The sequence below is a fragment of the Cricetulus griseus genome, chromosome 3 (assembly GCF_003668045.3).
Source record: "Cricetulus griseus strain 17A/GY chromosome 3, alternate assembly CriGri-PICRH-1.0, whole genome shotgun sequence".
In the NCBI taxonomy this organism is placed as follows: Eukaryota; Metazoa; Chordata; class Mammalia; order Rodentia; family Cricetidae; genus Cricetulus; species Cricetulus griseus.
The window spans coordinates 157,830,749-157,851,480 of record NC_048596.1 but is presented as its reverse complement, the minus strand read 5'-3'; the positions used below and the strand labels follow the sequence as shown (position 1 = coordinate 157,851,480).

The window sequence follows — 20,732 nt, the reverse complement described above, 5'->3', positions numbered from 1 at the left end:
ACTAACCCCAACCAGTTAGAGTTAACACAAGGGAGAAAAGATAGACTGGACATAGCGGTGCTGGGTCACTTTCTTAATGAGTGATGCATTGGTTTTGATATGAGCGACACCCAGGAGTACCTCACCCCACAACTCATAACAATAAAAAGCAAAAAAGACAGAAGTGGAGCTCTTCCAACCGCAAAGCATCTGTATTCCTGTTTGTTTCCATGTTGGTAAACTTAGGTGTCAGCTTTTCCATAAGTGCCTTCTGGAGGTCGGTAGCACTTGGGGAAAGCCATCAGCTGTAGCATGTTGAAAGCATACCTTCTGCATTTGATATTCTTCAGTACATTCTCTATACGGCATCCTTCTCTGGTGAAAGGGGAAAAAGTACAACTTCATGAAACACAGAATAAATAAATATGCTTTATTTGTTCAATGCAGAGTTGCAGCAACAGTCCAAGTAAAAATAACAAAGATTCAACTCTACATTTTTCCCCCACATGTGATGATACATCTTACAAAAATTAAATCCTAGGCCAGGCTCAATACCATTATTGCCTTCGGAAAGATATGATTAAGTTTCTTAACAGATATTTAACTTTTGATAAACTCTTTAAATATAATTTGTTCCACAATACATCTATACTTTAGCTTCATAAATATATCTGCCTTTGTATAACTTTTCCACAAATTATCTATCAGTCCCTTAAAACACATTAAAATCTACACATAGCCCTAAGGATGCAGCTCTAGGAATAAGGCATTTAATTTATTAAGTCTGGCCCTATAGATTTTTAAAAGGAAGTTCTGTTCCTATTTGACTTCATTGTTTTAGCTATGCAGTGAAGAGAGCAGATGGCTTTCTCAGCACCCTGCTCCAAATATCAGCTTCACAAAAGAAGAGTTTTCCTCAACCACAGTACAAAAGTCACAGGTGCTAAAAATGGCGCATCAAGACACAAATGAGACCTTGTTAAAAAGAATAGAAAAGTAGTTTGAAAGCCAAATCAACCCAAACAATAGTTACAAACAGGTTAATTTAATTACAAAACATAAATAGCCATTCTTTCCATAAAGTTACTTGACACAAGAAGGTTAAAAGCTGCAATGACTAAGAGACAAGGAGGACCAGAGTGGGAAAGCAGACACACTTCTATCAGCTTATCGAAACTATGTTATTAGCACAGTGGAAAGAAACTCTGCACCCTCCTGCTTCCCAGATTGTCTCAGGGTTTAACTGTTGCACAATGTCAGTCCTAATTTATTTAATGCATGACATGGGAAGGGGAGGTTCAGAACTTCAAGCTTTCAGGATTCTAGTCTTTGTCTTGTTCCAAAGATTGTAATTTGAAAACACATCTTTAGCTACTTAACAGTGGGAAAACACTTTTTGGTGAACAAGAGAGCAAAATAATTCACTTAATGCATAGTACTTTTTGCCTTTTAGGTTTTAGGAAAAACAAAACAAAACAAAAACCACAATTCAAACATTTCCTTTTTTGTTTGTTTGTTTTTAAATTCTGTGAATCTGAAAGTGTAGAAATATTACAACATAGTTCCCAGAATTAAAGTCCATTGTCATTTGTAGAAAATAAAGGAACACAGCATAAAATTTATTGGTATTTGGCTAAGAGTAATGCAAGACTTAAAATAAGCCACACAACAAGCAGGTGTGAACTGACGAGAAGCAAGGCGACAGGGTAGAAGTGTCGAGAAGTTGGCTTGTTATCAGTTAGACAGCCTGTCTCAGGGTCATCGGATTCATTCAAGGCTCCCTGGGTTTGTCTGCTGTTAAACAGGGAGGAATGAGAGGAGAGAAGAAAATAGAATAGCATTTGCAGAGCATCACATGTAACCTTATATAAAACATAAATATTATCTTATGCAATACATATGCATCAGAAGATTTTATACTAAGCAGCCCCATGTGCATCTGTATTTTTTCTCTGTACTACATGGACAAACACTTTTAAAGAGAATATTCCCCGTGATCTTTGGAGGAAAAACACCATGGTGATACTGACAGAGGGCAGAGTTACATGCAGAAGGAAGAATTGGGTGGCATAATGGCACCAGTAAACAAGACTACATGGATAAAATTAAATGATGGAACAGGTCAGATAAAGTGACCTGATAAATACATCATTGGGAAATGGAATCATGATGAAATGAAACAGGACTTTGGAGACAAGTAGATGTGTTTGGCACATTAAGTACACCTTCTTGTGGTATTGTGTCTTGTGTAATGTATTTAAAGTTGTAAAGTGATTTCTTGACATGATTTGGTCTTTGAAAGGAATGAGGCACCTGACATGTCATCTTTGCCAGCCATATTATTAGTTTAAGAAAATCCCACTGAGAGTCCAGAGTGCTATTGTTAGATCAGCCAATGAATCATTTTGTCTTCTGCTCATCTTATTTATACATCCAAAGCTAGCACTACACCCTGTTTTATGAAAACAGAATCATATAGCAATTATACTTCAGGAAACAAAATATTTAATTCCTCACATCATGTATGTCCTGTGAAAGAGAAAATATTTCTCTTAAAGTCAGTTTTAATTATGACAAATCTAAAACACAAAATTAATATCTCAATTATAGTCAATGGGAAAGAAGTTTCCTCTCTATTAGCTTCTCCTGGATTTGTTCACAGTTGCAAGTTGTTAATCTTATGGGATTGGACTTCATACAGGCACCTTAGCTGGGGTCCCTCTCTAAGCATGCACATTCCCCAAAAACTTGGTATACCGATTTTTGCCCAGGTTCTGACACCAACAGTGATCACAAACATCACAATCATCTCACAGAGTAATGTTCAATACTCTGGGTCAGTGGTACTTTACCTCAGGCTCGTCTCTCTCTGTCCATTAATACCCAAGCATTGTAACCCAAGACAAACTAGAGTATCTGAAAAACACCATTCATTTGGAGGTAAATTTGGATTGGAGTAATTCATGTTCTCAAGTTTACAAGTAATTTGATTAGTTGTTCCACTCTCCCCCAAATGTCTTATGAACTAGATTTATTTTTTGATTTTAATTAAAAGAATATTTTTATATTGGGTGTTTGGGAATTTTTCCTTCATGTATATAAGTGTATCATGTGTATTCCTCGTGGCTGTGGATGCCTGAGAAAGGTGTTGGATCTCTGAATTGGAGTTACAGACATTATTAAGGTACCACGTGGGTTCTGGGAATTGAACACAGGTCCTCTGGGTGAGTACTAAAGATAAATATGTTTGCATGTATGTATAAGTATCACTATGCAAGCCTGGAGCCCACTGAGGCCAAACTGTACTTACAGATGGCTGTAAGGCATCATGTGAATACCAGGAACAGAACCAGGTCTCCTGCAAGAGCAGCAAATGCTCTTGTTATAGTTTCAGTTTTACAATTTGAAATTACAATGTAATCATATCATTCTTCCCTTCCCTTTCCTCCAGCCAATCCACCTTATATATTTTCCTTCTTGTTCTCTCTCAAGTTTATGGTGTCTATTATTTTGTTATTACACACACACACATACACACACACACACACACACACACACACACACACACACACACACACTCCTAAATTATATAAATAATGTGCTCAGTCTATATAACGTTAGGCAACTCTCATGGAACCTCCACCTGAGGGAAAGAACTGCAGGCAACTAAGGAATGCTGAGAGTGGTAGAAGTAGCCTTCTCCAGGAAAGAGCTCACCAAATGGATCATACCAAGTGGTCAGCCCTGAAATCACACACATACAGCAAACACTTGTATCTGCTGTGCTGCTGAGATCTGGACCAATCCAGGGCTTTCTCAGACGTCCTGATGAAAAGACAAAAAGAACGTAGTTCTGGCATCCTTGCGTCCTTGCTCAGATTGGACTTGGAAAGGCCAGTCTGGGGCTGGGGCTGGAATATCAAGGGAGTCAAGGATTCAGTTGCTGAGAATTTGGCTTTTCACCTCGAAGAGACTAGAGTTATCAGTCTCATGGATGTTTCATGCTCTGTCTGTAATGCCTGTGTTCCATTTGGATAACACTGCTTGACTAGCCTCCTGCTGACTTAGTTCCATTGTATGATAGATTCCACTGACTCTGTCCCATTTGTCTCCTGGAAGCAGTATATAAGGTGCTGTACATCTTAATAAGTTTGCTTGACATAAGACATAGCTTGAGCAAGACATCCAGACCCAAAATTTTATCTTCTCTGTCTTTCATCTCCTTATCATCTGACCCCCTGGTCTTCTCTCTCAGAAGAATGACCTGCTGGTTCAGGTCAAAATGGCACCCAAACAGAGACACCTGAGTACAGGAGAAAGAGTAGGTGCTGCCATGATGTATAGATAAATAAAAGATGTCAGCCGGAAGGAGGAGGCTGAAACATCAGTGTAAAGCATGGGATAGCAAAATTCTTAAGAGCACAGTTGTTTCTTTAGATCAGTGATCCCAACCTGTGGGTTTCTACCCTCTAGAGGTTGCACAACCCTTTCACAGGGGTTGCCTTAGACCATCAGAAAACACAGATAATTACATTATGATTCATAACAGTAGAAAATTACAGTTATGAAGGAGCAACAAAATAATGAGATTGGGGTCACCACAACATGAGGAACTGTGTTAAAGGGTTGCAGCATCAGTGGGGCTGAGAATCATTGGCTTGCAGGATCCTTTGCTTCTGCATGCTTTCTCATTTGGTAATGTGTTGCTACTGTGTTTCCTTTCATTCAAAAACTCTGCCCTTGGTTCCCTGAAGAAGGTTCTAGAAACTTAAAGACATGGAAAGGTGTAGGTAACTGTTTAAAGACAGAGCTAATGCTACATATGCTACATGGGTTTTTATTCACAAGTTTGCACGGTACAATTTGATCAGAGATTGTTTGGATCCACAGAAAAGTTGATTCACTTATAATTCAATATCACTGTAGATCTGAGCACTCTACTCCAAAACAGACTCCCAGACATTAGATGTGGGGGAAAGGCTGAAAAATAGAGATAAAAGGCTCTGAGGATGAGAAAGCTGGGCCAGTTCTCCATTACTTTCCCTTCATGATACCTCAGAGGAAAGGAGAATGTTTCCTTTTCGGATAACACTGTTTTAAAATCACCTGAAATGGCTCTGCCTCATTTATCTGAGGCAAGTTCCCCTCCTCTTTTATCATACAAGATTATTAGGTCTTCTATTAAAGCCTTCCACTCTTCATTTGGGGAAGCTGCAGGAGCCAAAGCCTCCTGATATTTTGGGCAAAACACCTGCTTGATCTTTCTGGATTTTTCCCACTACAGCAGGGAAAAAGAGGAGGGCAGTTGAAACACCCTGGCAGAGGCTGAGCAGGCTGGATGCCTGCTCAAGGGGCAACAGAACACCTGGTTCCTTGGTAAAGTGGCCCCACCTAGGGTTTCCTGGGAGACCTGCCCCCCACCTCAGTGCAGCAGGTCTTCAAGGAGCAGCTGGGTTCCAAGCAGGGCAGGTGGGGCAAAATACCTGAGGTGAGGGACAGAGACAGACTCAAACCACTTCAGCATGCCAGATGTTGAGAACATTTCCCACGTGAAGCATCCTTTCTGTTTCCACTCCTTTCATTTCAGCATGTCGGGTTTTACCAGTTCAAATTTGGATGCTGTAGGGCTAGTGAACCCCTGCTTGTAAAGCAGAGTCGGCACCGCTGTCAGCTTGTCCTGTTTCTGTTAGAGTGGAAATGCTGCCTCTGAAATCTGGAGCTTAGCCCTCCCATTTCATATTCAAGCATGTTTTTTTTCCTCTGTATATTTACTCCCTTTCTTGGGCCAAACCGGTTTTATGACTATGACAGGGGAAAGGAGAAGAAAAAGACTAATAGGAAAATACAAAATAAACACTGGACCAGAGCTGGTAACCTTCCTTAAGGAGATGGAAAAGTTAACTTTCTCTTTCCCTTTTTCTTCCTTCCTTCCTTCCTTCCTTCCTTCCTTCCTTCCTTCCTTCCTTCCTTCCTTCCTTCCTTCCTTCCTTCCTTGCATGCCTGTTTTGTTTTGAGACAGGGTTTCTTTGTTTAGCCTCAGCCATCAGCTGTCCTAGAACTAGCTGACCAGGCTGGCCTTAAAATCATAGAGATCCATCTGCCTCTGCCTTCCAAGTACTGGGATTAAAGGGGTGCTCCACCACAGCCCATCTTTTCTTCATTTCTTAAAAAAAATAAAAACAAGCAAACAAACAGTAAAGACACACACACACACACACACACACACACACACAAACCCTACTTCTTCTTTTAACTACCTTAGTTAGCTTCCTTTAACTAAAAGATTTTATGATTTTAACATTTTGTTTTAATTTTGATAGTTTTACATGATATATAACACGAACATACCAACAAAGAGAACTAGACAGCAAAAATTCAAAACTGCTGCCACTAAGGGGCTCTGCTCATCTTAATCTCATTGGACATTTGCTCCAATAAGGCCTTTCAAGCAAATTTTATATAAAAAGGGGGGAGCTGTCTATATAGATATAAAGTCTTTTGGTATTAAATATAAAATTTATATGATGATAAAAAGTAAAAATATTTCAATAAGTGAAGATTTATTTATAAAATTGATATATATATATATATATGTTCATAAAATAAAAAACTAAAATGTGTTTATAAGTTTTAAAACGTCCTAATAAGGTCTATAGGCATATAGAGGATAAGAATTAAAAGATAATGTATTTGATATTAAAGTTCACAATGTCTAAGATTAACAGTTACAAAAACTGTCTATAATATATGCCAAATCAAAGTTTCTTTAAAAATAACTGGCTATTAAAATATCACACAAAGTTAAAAATATCAGAGCTGTGTATTTGGTCTTTTTTGTGTTTCTCATATGAATCTCTGCCCTTCTCTCTTTGGCTACCCTAGGGAATCATCAACCATTCTTATGTGTTTGTCATTGGTGGCTCAATACATATATATCCTTCTATCTGGATGACATGTATGTCCTATGTCTTTGGAGTCCAGGAGAAATCTAAAGTATAGTTTCTCAGACATAGACAATTTATTTCTCACTTGAGTTTTCTGGTTTCTAATCACCCACAGGTTTCCCCATCAATGGATATTTCCCAGTGTGCAGTGAGAATCTGGTCCCCGGTTACAGAATGAGAAGCTCCTTGGGGGCATGCTTCATCATGGTTCAAAAGAACACTGTGCCTCTGAGTGGATGACCTAGTGTGCTGGTTGACTTGTTCTGGATGTGCCCTCCTGGTCTGGATGATAACTTCCAAGTTTTCTTCATTGGTTATATCCTGTTATAATGTCTCCAGAGAAACAGGCTCAACTGGACCTTTTGCTGTTAGAGACAGCCCTGGACAGAGTGATCATCTATGAGACTTACAGAAAAAAAAAAAAGAACAATTCTAATATGGACAACCTTTTACATTGGACTTAGTGCTTATGTTAACCTCCCTTATATGTTACTAAATGGGAGTTCCTCTATTCCAGAAAATGGGGGACAATTCTAAATTACCTGTATCAATTGTCCCTTCACTAGTTGTATAAATTCCCCTCCTAAGCTGACCAAAAATTTATTATGTACACTTTTAGGAATTTCACTTGTTTTTACACCCTTCAACATTCATTCACTATTATGATTCAAATGCTTATGTTAATAATCCGATAGAAATGTTTGTTAGTTCAGACAACTTAGGAGTCTTTTAAACATCCAGGCACCAGGAACTCATCTGGCCTTAAGAAATAAAATAGGAAGAGCTGTTGAGAGCTGGACCAATCCAAGGCTTTCTCAGAGGCCCTTATGAAAGGACAAAAGGAACCTAGTTCTGTGTCCTTGTTCAGGATTGGACTTGGCAAGGACAGTCTGGGGCTGGGCCTGGAGCCTCAAAGGAGTTCAGAATTCAGTCCCTGGGAACTTGGCTTTTCCCTTTGAAGAGACTGGAGTTAACAGTCCCATGGCTGCTGTGTGCGCCGTCTGTATGGCTCTGGGGATAGCCTGTGTTCCCTTTGTTTCATATTGCTTGATTAGACTCCTGCTGACTTTGTCGCATAGCATAAGAGATTCTGCTAAATCCATCTTTACTAATATGTCCTTCTGACTTGTCCAGTTTTAAAGTGAAGGTTATCTCTGCAACTTTGACATTCTGCTTCTTCAATCCTCCCTTAAGAGAACAGTCATCTATTGAAATCCCCCCTTCCTTCCTTCCTTTTGTTCTTTTTCTTCCTTCTTCTTCATCATCATTTATCAACCGTGTATCTACCTATCTATTCATTTATTACAGTGCACATGTTACATCCTGATTGAAAATTTGGGTTCAAATATCATCTACAATTTATGAGCATTAAGCTCAGAAGTGCCCTCTTTCCTACTGGGGTTATACTATAAATAGGCACTACTTGAGGAATAGAGCACTCAGACCAATAGAAAAAAGAAATACTAAGGGTGAGAAAGTGTTTTCTAATAATGGTCCTTACTCCAAGTTCAGAGTGCTAATTTAGATCAGATTGCACCCCCTCCCACAACTCAAATCAAAGAAACACTTTATATTTTACAGTCGGAATGCTGCATATGCTTTCCAAGTCAATATTACTAAGTCAAAGGGTTTTGGTTTTGGAAGGAAAATTTTAGAATCAAATTAATTTGTTGCTTATTAACTTCCATCTCTGGAGATTAGAGTAATACATTAAAATTGCCTCCGGTATAATCATCATATTATTCATCTAGAATTCAAAGTGATCTGGTCACGGAGCTGCTTGATGTGTGAAGGTAGTGATGTGCAACAAAGAAGACATGCGGTCTTGGGATCACCTCCTTTATTCCTGCCAAGAATAGCAACAATGGACAAGTCTTCATGGACACCAATGGGTTTTTAAGGACTCTGCCTGCACATAATGTAAAGGATGCTCTCAGTAATAATATTAGCAATTGCTTCACTAGGTAAGCAATTAGTGGCAACCTTTCAAGGCACTCTGACAATTCTGTGCCATTAGTGTTAGGTAGCATCATGAAAGTAAATCTCAGTGTTGCCCCAGAAAAAATGCAACATGATCAGACATTTAAGGGCAGCGACCGAATATGAAGTCTATAAAATAATCTTCAAACCCATGTTGAAACAAATCACTTAGAATAGGAACAAGTAAAAGACATGTCTCATTTTTCAATACACTCCTACCTATAAGAGTAGATGATTTATAAAACAAAACTCAGTATACATAACTTGGTAATATTTGCTTTTCTCCTCATTTTTTCCTGTTATACAAAATTCTGAATGTTCAGGTCCTAACCACTCACCACTGGTATTCTCTCAAATCTTTTAAAACTATGCACCAAAAGTTCGGATGCCTTGCTTGCCTTTTGGGATAATTATTAATAGTTTTCCTATTTGATATTGTATTTCTTTAACTGCTATGCTACTTCAGGCTCCTCAAAGGAAAGTCAGAAATTAAAACTAATTGAAAGCAAAAATTTTTCCTCTGACCATCAATCTGAGACCATTTCATATTTAATTGCCTTCTTTAAGTTTGGAGTTGTGGAAATACCATCCTGGAATTATGACCCATTATTTTAAAGCCAATATCTTAAAGAGCTTTATGTGACTCAATAATCACTTATGAATCAATGTTCATAGAGAACCATGTTTTAACCCCTGCTTCTGAACTCTCTAAGAGTTTGAATTTTCCCATCACTGTAAATGAGTGTGATACATGCTGGGCACCCATGAGAGCAGTGGGAATGGTACAAGCAATCAGAGAACCAAACACCCTCAAATTTTAAATCACTTTAAAAGACATCTTCCATTTGAATCTAAACACTTAATACTGGAGGAAAAAGAGCCCTCCCTTGGCTTTTATACAGCAAGTAAAAGAAAGCTTCCTTAATTTCTCTGGTCCATGTTTTATTTATATCATAGTCCCAGGTAAGGAGAGAAGTTTGTTTGTTTATGTTTTTTTTTTTCTTACTCAAGTTAGCTCAAGATTCATGAGACTGGATAACTACAGGAAGACTCAATGAGTATGTTAAACGGAACCACACATACAAATATACATGATGACAAATGATCTTCCAGTACTTTTCAAACTTATGGGTTATAGTTAGAATATTAAGAGAAGACATCTAGACTGTATAAGAACTATGCAGATATTTTAAATGTATGTTCAATTTTAATAAACGATACCTAGGATTAGGTAATTTCTATTGACCTAGAGATAAGGGAAGCTTTTATGGCCAGCCACAGGGTCACCAGCCACATTTAAAATGTTCTTTTTCTTTCTAATGTAATCCTGAGTTGAGTTTAGAATGTGAACTCTAAGAACAGTTCTGATCTAGGGCTGGAGAGATGACTTGGTGCTTAAGAGCACAAGCTGCTCTTGCAGAGAACCTGAGACAGATTTTCAGCACCCCTGCTAGGAGGCTCAAAACTCCCTGCAGGTCCAATTCTAGGAAATCCATTAGGCTATTTTGGCTTGTGTGGACGTGTGTGTGTGTGTGTGTGTGTGTGTGTGTGTGTGTGTGTGTGTGTGTATACATGTTCATGCAAGTGTACATGTGTGCACACAGATAGATGAATGCAAAAAAATAAATGTAAACAAAATATTTTTAAATCTTCAAAGAAAGTGACTTGAAAGATACACTTTCATTTTTACAGAAGTACTGGATGTGGGTTATCTATTTTATAACAATAAGTATAGATAAGTTTGATTCCAAGGAGTGAATCAGCTTGGGCTATTTAAGATGTCTCCCACTTGGAGAAAGTGGGAGTTTTGTTCAAGTGACACTGCATGAATTACTGGACATGGGGTTCTATGGAGAGGATCAATATAAGTCAGAGGACACTAGTGCAAGGGGACCAGGGAGATGCAAGTGGGGTTTGGGACCCTTCCCTATCAGAGGAGGAGGAATGGCCTCAAGCTTGGGAAGAATGTTTGTGACTTAATATGGGTGAAAAGAGTATATGTGCATCCTTAAAATGCAGAGAAGTGTGTGAAGCAGAGAAAGATGTATGCTGCTCATGCTACCATGAGAAAACTGACTTCCTTTATTTGTTCCTTACAGATGACCAAAATGGAAAGGGCATTGGTTTGTATAGACTATAAACTTTTATAGAGCACAACCAAGCAATAGGTAGAGGCTTTGAACTCCAGATCTTATTTAAATAAACTGAATCCCTTTCCTGTCATTACTGTTGTCCCTTTAAACATGTTTCCTGGGATCACTCAGATGCAGGATGATGCAATGTTCCAGAGGTAGAAGTTCACTAAGATATAATAGGTAAAAGGGAAGTAATAAAATCCCATCCAGGATGACAACTATTTGGTCTCTAATATAGTTCTTGTCATTCTGTTTGGGGATTAAAATAAACTAAAACTAATATTTTAGATAACATAATTTAATTTTCACTGATACTACTTTTTGGTTCTCTTTTGATGCTTTCATTTCACAAAATACATAGAAAGTGATGATATCAAGAAGATATCTTGGCAAGCATTTGAGTGGTCATACTTTCAGGTGATGTATACAGAAAGTTTTAAAAAGAAAGTACATGTACTCAGAATTACAATTTGTAAACATATAGCAGGAATGAACATATATTCAATCACTATAAAAGAAACAGAATTAGGGGTATATAATGAGTTTTAAGTATGATTGCTTCCATCAGGTTCTTATCAGAGAACTGGTTTTGGTCTTTAGATTTTAGAAAGGAGAGCATTTGTATCAGATCCAGACAATGATATTATAAATGAGTTAAAGGACCAAGGAGAAACATTAAGGTAACATATTTATGTTTAGTTTTGTGTGTATAAAAAGCTAATGGGAAGGAGGACCCCCAAGAAAAGATTGCATAGTCCCTAGAAGAAGGGAAGGGGGACAAGAACCCCTGAGCAAATTGGGAGCACGGGGTGGAGGGAGGAAGGAAGTAAGAAGGGAAGAAGGGGATAAGGGGAGGGGGAGGAGAACAAGAGGACTGAGACGGGGGAGGAATAGAGGGCAAGAAAGGAAATGCCTTGATGGAGACAGTATAGGTTTGGAGAGAGGTCTGGCACAGGGGAAATGGTAGGGAATCCACAGGGATGACCCCAACTAAGAATCCAGGCAGTGGTGGAGAGGATGCCATTGATGCCCTTCCCCTATAATGAGACTGATGACTTCCTTGGTTACCGTTCCTAGAGCCTTCATCCAGTAGCTGATCAAAGCAGAAACAGGCACCCACAGCTAAGCACTGAGCCACACTCCTGGAATCTAGTTGCAGAGAGGGAGGAGGGATGAGCAAAGGAGCCAAGACTACTGGAGAAACCCGCAGAAACAGTTGACCTGACCTAGTGAGAGAATGGAGACCCTAGTCATAAAGCTGGGGAACACGCATTGAATGTGGGTGCCAGCTATGAGGCCAAGACAGTCTATGGGACCTATAACAGAGGAGGCAGTGTTTTCCCTAGAGCACAAATGGACTTTGGGAGCCCATTCTCCATGGAGGGATACCATTGCAGGCCAGATACAGCAAGGAGGGCCTAGGCCCTCCCCCAAAGGCTATGATAGATTTTGATGGTCCCCCGTGGAGGGACTCACTATCCCTGGGGAGGAGGTGGGGATGGGTTGGGGGTCTTGGTGGGGAACATGGGAGGATGGAAGGGCAAGGGAATGGGTGGATGGATATGCAAATATGAGTGCCTCTAAATTAAAAAAAGGGGGGTACCACCTTACAAAAAAAAGCTAATGGGAGCAGGGCATTGGTGGCTCACACCTTTAGTGCCAGCACTTGGGAGGCAGAGGCAGGTGGATCTTTGTGAGTTAGAGGCCAGCCTGGTCTACAGAGTGAGTTCCAGGACAGGCTCCAAAACAATACAAAAAAAAAAGGTTAATGTGAAACATGCAGGTTGGTTTTTAGTATATGCAAGGCATGGTGAAATGAATTTGATGTATCTGTTTAAGGTTTTCTCTCTATTCTTTCCTTCTTCCTCATGTTCTTTGAGGCTGGAGTTTGAAGCATAGGCTCCAGGGACATTCAGCACTATTGATAGTATAGTCTTGCCTGAGCTAAATCGACTTGCCTTCTTTCATGACAAGGAAAATATGAAGTGTCCCCTGGGAAGGGCAGTTCATAGTAGCAGGGTGTGTGAGGGCTGAGGGAGAAATAGAGGGGGCAGGAGAAGAAAAGGGAGGGAAAGAAATGAGGGGCATGAGGTACACACACAACAGTGCCTTGGCAGAGGACAAAGGGTCAGAGACTGTGCCAGAAGAATTTTGTGTAACTGGTAGGGGATTGTGCCCAGGGGACCAGCTGTGGAATGTGGAAGGGAAGCTAAACTTGGCATAGCCATGTTCTTCAAAGATGTGGGATTTCGTGCAGTGCGTTTGGATGCAGTGAGGTGAAGATGTTCAGTGGCAGGGGAGGAAAAGGATGGGGAGGGCAAGCTGATGACTGATGTAGATAGTGCCAGGTTCTAGTGCCAGGCAAAACTCATGGCATGACCAGAGCTCAAAATCAGATTGTCTTCTCTGAGCAGTGAAAAATTGAAATGTCCACAGCTGCTTATTTAAAAGACATTAAAAAGAAATATGGGCTTGGGGGGTAGCTCAGTGGTAAAAACACTTTCTGCCCAAGAATGATGGCCTAAGTTCAGGTCCCTAGAAATCTCATAAGCACCTAGTATGGCTTTTTGTGCCTATTACCTCAGCTGCTAAGGCTCTTGGGAGTTCCAGAGTTCTTTACCCTGCACTGATATTCTCCTCTGACTCTCCAACATGAGTGCATGGATATGTGCACCTGCACACACACACACACACACACACACACACACACACACACACACACACACACACACACACCAAGAAACAAAACTCTAAATACATTACAACTTCTATACCATAGTGGACAAAATAAATAGGGCACTTCTGCAAAGTATGGGTACATATGTAAAGATATACATTGTCTAGTAACTATGTAATTATGACTTCATTTGTAAAGAAACTCCTACAAAAAGGAGCAGATCCGAGTGGTCACTAAAACACTGCTAACATTTTCACCTGCCAACCACCATAGTGTCACCCTCTAACTATTAACCTCTTGACGTTTATACTGATATACTCTCAATTAAGTTGGAATTAATGCTCAAATCCTAAGGCTTATCTCCATCTTGGTGAACCTCCACAGAGAGTAATGGGGCATTGCCATCCTTACCTCACTTCCCTGGTGGAACAGGAAGCCCTGCCATGCAACTGCCTCACTCTAGCTCTGTTGTGAAACTCCTAAATAAAACCAGACACCCATGCATACCATTAAATGGTAGCCTCCTGTATTTTCTAAGTATCCAGGGGCATGAGAAGATATTACTAATAGGGTACAGTGCACATAAAAATGTAGGCAGGAAAAACACGAAAGGAAACAGTCTGGCTCCTTAGTATCTAACTCCATTAGTGCACAATTTCTTCCCTTTAATGTGAGAACATTCATATCTTTCACAGGGTTCCTATCTTCCCTTTAATATGAGAACATTCATATCTTTCACAGGGTTCCTGTACACAAAAGTACACGGTACTTTCACAATAGGAAAATTGAGTAAATAAAGCAATTTTAAAGGGACCTTCTGGTTCTCTCCCCTAGATAAGTCTGTTGTATGTGTGTAAACAAAGCATGTCCTGAGGAGGTGCACGGCTGTTTATCGCTTTCTTTGTGTCTCTTATGATGTAGAATCATGAAGGATGTAAGACAACTCTCTTACCTTCATTCTGTATAAGTCAGGGTCTCACTTCATAGTCAAGGCTGGTAGGGAACTCATTACTGACTAGGCTGGTCTTTCAGTTGCATCAGTCCTTCATCCTGTGAATCCCAAATGCTGGGATTACAGGTGTGTGCCATGCTCAGTTTCTACTTTCTCTACTTTAAAAAGTTCCTTAAATGTCTCATTATTTTATGCTGATGAATCTTAAAATTGTCTGTCTAGCTCTCACCTCTGAGTTATGCAGTTAGGCATTTGACTAGCATCAAAGGCCATGAGGTAGGCTGACATTCTTCTTGGTGTTAATGACTCATCTTACATCAGACCTTCCTTCTCATGAGAGGCACTGTGGTTTGAATGTAGAACACTCCCCAGATGCTGCTTGTGCTTGCATACTTGGTCCACAGCTAGTAGCACTTATGTGGAAAGTTCTAGAACTTTTATGAAGTTGAGTCATGCTGAAGGAAGTGTGTTGCTAGAGAAGGCTTTGAGCCTGGCCTCACTTCCTGTCTGCCTTCTGTTCCTGGGTGCTGGTGCACAGTGAAGATAGAGGTGAATAAACATATGACTACCCACCTGCAGAGAACTTACGTACGACAGGAGTTGCAGGGGTAAACTCTAAGAAGAGGCAGTGTTTTCTCAGGTACATTTTCAATTTTTCTCTGTGCCCTTTTGTAACAACACTGAAGCAGATAATCACCCTGGGTCCAACAGAGCCATCATTTGTGTCACTTAAAGCAATGTGCCACAATAATGTTGGAAACGGCCATGCTGTTTGCCAAACAGATGGCCATCAGGAAGAGTAAAAGTACCACCCGGAGCCAACTGTGGTAATTGCTTGGAGTTAGCTTTTTGGATAAAAATAAAAAGTGTTGTAGCAGCTTTGTTCTAGAATTACCAGGATAATTCTAAGGGTACCAATGATTATCTCCTACCTATTTTCTTAGAGCTTTGTGACATATCATTCAGAAGTCACATTCTGTATTGGCTGTTTGTTCAGCTGAGTAAGACACAGGCAGGTACACAGCTTGAAAAGGAGTACTCCCCCCAAAGCCCACTCCCACACTATATTCCTCTTTTGTTTAGATTCCCTATAATTTGCTTAAAGCCCCCCTTCCACTCAAATTGTTGGCATTAAGAGAGACTCCTAGAGGTCCTCTTCCTCCAGCCTCTGTATTTTCATCTGAAGCTCAAAGCTGTAGGAAGGAATGCTAGCTCATTAGCAGTCGAAGTGGCACAGGACTGGGACTATGTGCAGAACAAATGGATTAATGAGACTGTAGCTCTAACACATAAATGTCTGCTCTCATAGCCTATCTTTAACAGAGAACTCACTGACTCCTCAACTTTTATACACTGTGGGGCTCATGAGCACTCTCTCACAGAGCTACTCTTCACTCCACAAGCTTAACACATTGTAGGGCTCATGACCTGTTCCTAACAGAGGAGGCCCCAAGGCCACAGGTTTTACACACCATTGAGGCCCATGACCCAGTTTTGTGCTGAAATATTAAAGGACTAGGAGGAGTGGAGCTCACACATGTGACTGAGCTGTCATTTCCTAGGTAGTCCTCAGGACATATAACACAATTCATCCTACATGATGATGAGTCTGGTGGTGTGGCCACCATGGAACTAAACCACAAGAACAAGAATTCAAAGACACAGAGGGAGGATAGCAGCTAAGCAAAGGATACAAGTGTAGGAAAGTGATATAATGGGGATTTCTTTGTTGTGATAAACACCATGAGTGAATCATCAATCATCAATCCAGAAAATGACCCCTAATGGACATGCCTACAGTCCATTCTGATGGAGACAAGTCCACAATTTAGGTTTCCTCTCCTCAGGTGACTATAGTTTCTGTCACTTTTAAACAAAAAATAACCGGTACAGGTTAGATATGTCTCATTATACTAAAGTGGTTTATATCCAGAAAGAAGGTACATTATGATTATCTTCATTGAAGTCTGTATTATCTTAAGTTCAGAAAGTGTAAAATGAACCAAGTAGATTTCAATAATGGACAAACTTTAATGTTTACCTAGATTTTTGGTTTATAAATCAGAGATTCCTCTAGAGAAGTTAATCCTATTAATAAGGGATTGGAGATTACAACAGTATCCGCTATAGGAGTTCTCTGGTAGAATTTTTGGGATCCGTTATGTATGCTATCATATCATCTGCAAATAATACTTTGACTTATTCATTTCCAAATTATAGCCCCTTGATCTACTTAGTTGTCTTATTGTTTGTAGCTAGAACTTCAAGTAATATATTGAATAGATATGAAAAGAGTAGACAGCCTTGCCTTGTTCCTGATTCTAGTGGAATTGCTTTGAGTTTTTATACATTTCAGTTTATATTGGCTATTGACTTGTTGAAAATTGCCTTTATTATGTTTGGCTAGGCCCTTTGTATCCCTGATTTCTCCAAGACATTTATCATGAAGAGATGCTGAACTTTTCCAAGGTTTTCTCAGCATCTAATGAGGTGATCCTGTAGTTTTTTTCTTTCTGTTTGTTTATATGGTAGATTACATTGATAGATTTCCTATGTTGAACCACCTCTTCATATTTGGGATGAAGCCTACCTGAATATGAAGGAGGATAGTTTTGAAATGTTCTTGGATTTTGTTTGGGAGTATTTTACTGAGTATTTTAAATAATAAGGGAAATTGGTCTTGTGTCTTTGTGTGGTTTGGGTATCAGGATGACTGTCACCTCATAAAAAGAATTTTGCAATGTTCCTTCTGTTTCTTTTTCATGGAATAATTTGATGGGCATTGTTATTAGTTCTTATTTGAACATCTGGTAGAATTATGCACCATAACTGTGTGGTCCTGAGGGTTTTTTTTTGGGGGGGGGACTTTTAATGAGTGCTTCTATTTCCTTAGGAGTTATAAGTCTATTTAAATTTTATTTTATATTTATTTAACTTTGGTAAATAGTATCTATTGAGAAAATTGTCCATTTCTTTGCTCTAATGACTCCTTGGATTTCCTGGGTATGTGTTGTTATATCCCCCTTTTTGTTTCTGATTTAGTTAACATGGATATTCTCTCTCTGACTTTTAGTTAGTTTGGTAAAGGTTTGCCTATTGTTTTAATTTTCTCAAAGCAAACACCTTAAGCAAAATGTACAAGTAAGAGATTAATTAAAAGTAATCAGTACCCCCTCCTGTATACAAAGAATAAATGGGCTGAGAAATAAATCAGAGAAACAACACCCTTCACAATACCCACAAAGAATATAAAATATCTAGGGGTAACTCTAAACATGGAGGTAAAGACCTATATGACAAGAACTTCCAGTATTTGAAGAAAGAAATTGGAGAAAATATCAGAAGATAGAAAGATATCTCATGCTCCTGGATCAGTAGGATTAACATAGTAAAAATGTCCATTTTACCAAAATTAATCTATAGATTCAATGCAATCACCATCTAAAGTCCAACACAATTCCTTACATGTCTTGAGAGACTAATACTCAACTTCATATGGAAAAACAAAGAACCAAAGATATGTAAAACAATCCTATACTATAAAAGAACTTCTGGAAATATCACCATTCTGATTTCAAACTGTAATACAGAGCTATAGTAATAAAAACCTGCATGGTATTGAAATAAAAACAGACAGATTCATCAATGGAATCAAATAAAAGATCCAGATATAAATCTGCACACTTGTGGACAGATTATTTTTACAAAGGAGCCAGAATTTTAGAATGGAAAAAAGAAATCAACTCCAACAGATGATGCTGGGATAACGGGATGTCTTCATGTAGAAGAATGAAAATAGATCCATATCTATCACCATGCACAAAACTGAAGTCCAAGTGGATCAAAGACCTTAACATAAAACTAGCTGCAGTGAACTTGAGAGAAGAGAATGTGTGGAATAGCCTTAAATACATTGGCATAGGAGACAATTTCCTGAACAGAACACTCACAGCACAGGCATTAAGATCAACAATTAATTCACAGAACCTCATGCAACAGAAAAGCTTCTGTAAGACAAAGGATACTGTCAATAGGACAAAGCAGAAACCTACAGAAGTTTCTAGAGAACTTATTTTCAAAGAATATAAAGAACTCAAGAGATTAGTTGTCAACAAACCAAATAATCCAATTAATAAATGGGAGTACAGATCAAAACAGAGAATTATCAACAGAGGAGTCTCAAATGGCCAAGAAGCTATTAAAGAAATGTTTAGAATACTTAGCCTTCAGGGAAATGAAAATCAAAAGGTCTCTGAAGTTCCATCTTACATCTGTTAGAATGGCCAAGAAGAAAAACAAAGGTAATAGCCTATGATGGAGAGGATATGGAGCAAGGGAAACATTCCTCTATTGGTAGTGAGAGCTTTGTAAGTCAATATGGTTGTTTCCTCAAAAAATTGGGAATGTATTTACCTTAAGACCAAGCTATACCACTCTTGGCCATATACCACTCTTGCTCAGTGATGTTCATGGCAACTTTATTAGTAATAACTGGAACCTGGAAACAACCTAGAAGTCCCTTATCCAAAGACTGGATAAAGAAAATGTGGTACATTTACACAATGAAGTATTACTCAGCTGGGTTTTTTTCTTAAAAATGATGTCATGAAATTTGCAGGAAAAATGATGGAAATGGAAAAAAAATCCTGAGTGAGGTAATCTAGATGAGAAAGGCAAACATGTATGTACTCACTCATAAGTATATATTATCTGTAAGTAAAGGATAATCAGGATGTAATCCCCAGACCCAAATATTTTAAGTAACAAGGAGGGTTCAAGGGAAGGGACACATGAATCTCCCTGGAAAGGGGAAATAAAATAGATTTCACGGGTAGACTGAGGACAGGTGGGGATGCAAAAAGAAGGGATTAGGTCCAGGGAGGATGGAGGAAGAAACAACTTGAATGGGGTGCATATTGAGGGCAAGCTAGAAATCTAGTATAATGGAATCTCCCAGGAATATATGAGGGTGATCCTAGCTAAGACTCCTAGTAATGGGATATATGGAACCTGAACTGGCCATCTTCTATCACCAGGCAAGAATTCCACTGGAGATACTGGAACACCAACACAGCCACAAAACCTTTGATCTACAAATCTTCCTGCCTACTAGATGTGCTAGGGTAAAGGTGGTGCAGAAACTGTGAGAGTGGCCAACGAAAGACTGGTCCAGGTTAAGACCCACACCATGAGAAGGAACCTACACTGGACACTGCCTGGAGTGCCAGGATCCAGAGGCTGAACAGCCCAGAGATCTATGATAGAAGTAAACAAGACTGGGAAAAAAAGCCAACAACAACAACAAAAACCCAATGAAATGATTTCTAATGATATTTTGTCATACTCATAGATTAGTGTCTAACCCAATTGCATCAGAGAGGCTTTACTTAGCAACTGGTGAAGACAAGTTTAGAGAACCACAGCCAAACATTCAGTGGACCTTGGGGGAATCCTAAGGAAGGGGGAAGGAGGGTTGTCAGAGTGAGATGGGTCAAGGACATCACAAGAAATCTCATAGAAACAACTAATCTGGGGTCATAGAGGCTCACTGAGACTAAGCCCACAATCCTTGACCCTGAATATGTCTGACATAGGCCCTCCACATACATGTTATGCTTGTGTAGCTTGGTGTTCATGTGGGATTCCTAGCAGTGGAAACAGGGCCTGTTTCTCCCCCTTTTGCCTGCTTTTGGGACCCCTTTCCCTTTCTAGGTTGCCTAATCCAGTCTTAATACAAGGAGAGGTGCCTATTGTAATTGCAATTTGATATGCCATGTTTGATTGATATCCTGGGAGGCCTGACCTTTTCTGAAGAGAAGGGAGGAAGAGTGTTTGGGGAGGAGGCAGGAGTGAGGGACTAGGAGGGGAGGAAGGTGGGGAAATTGTGATGTAGTATATAAGAGATGAAATAAAAAAGATTACAACAATATTGAGACTGCATCAAGAAATATATACATGCATGCAAAATTCTGAAGGAGGGATAGAAAATGAGGTAGAAGTAGTAAAACCAACAATGTAATATATGACTCACATTTAAAAGTTGGCCCAATACCTGCAATTGGTTA

The 20,732-nt window shown here is 39.3% G+C and overlaps 1 protein-coding gene across 3 annotated transcripts in view; it reads right to left on the bottom strand.

The window, feature by feature from the left end:
- Positions 1 to 221: 221 nt before the first annotated feature.
- Positions 222 to 20,732, bottom strand: part of Inpp4b (inositol polyphosphate-4-phosphatase type II B) — a 373,594-nt gene continuing 353,083 nt past the window's right edge. For 2 of the 3 annotated variants that reach the window (XM_035442519.1, XM_035442521.1), the window contains one exon: positions 1,599 to 1,773. In XM_035442519.1, the coding sequence (XP_035298410.1) occupies positions 1,599 to 1,773 (175 nt within the window). Of the gene's footprint in view, positions 355 to 1,598; positions 1,774 to 20,732 lie in introns of those variants that run through there. The other variant, XM_035442520.1, reaches the window with a different exon arrangement.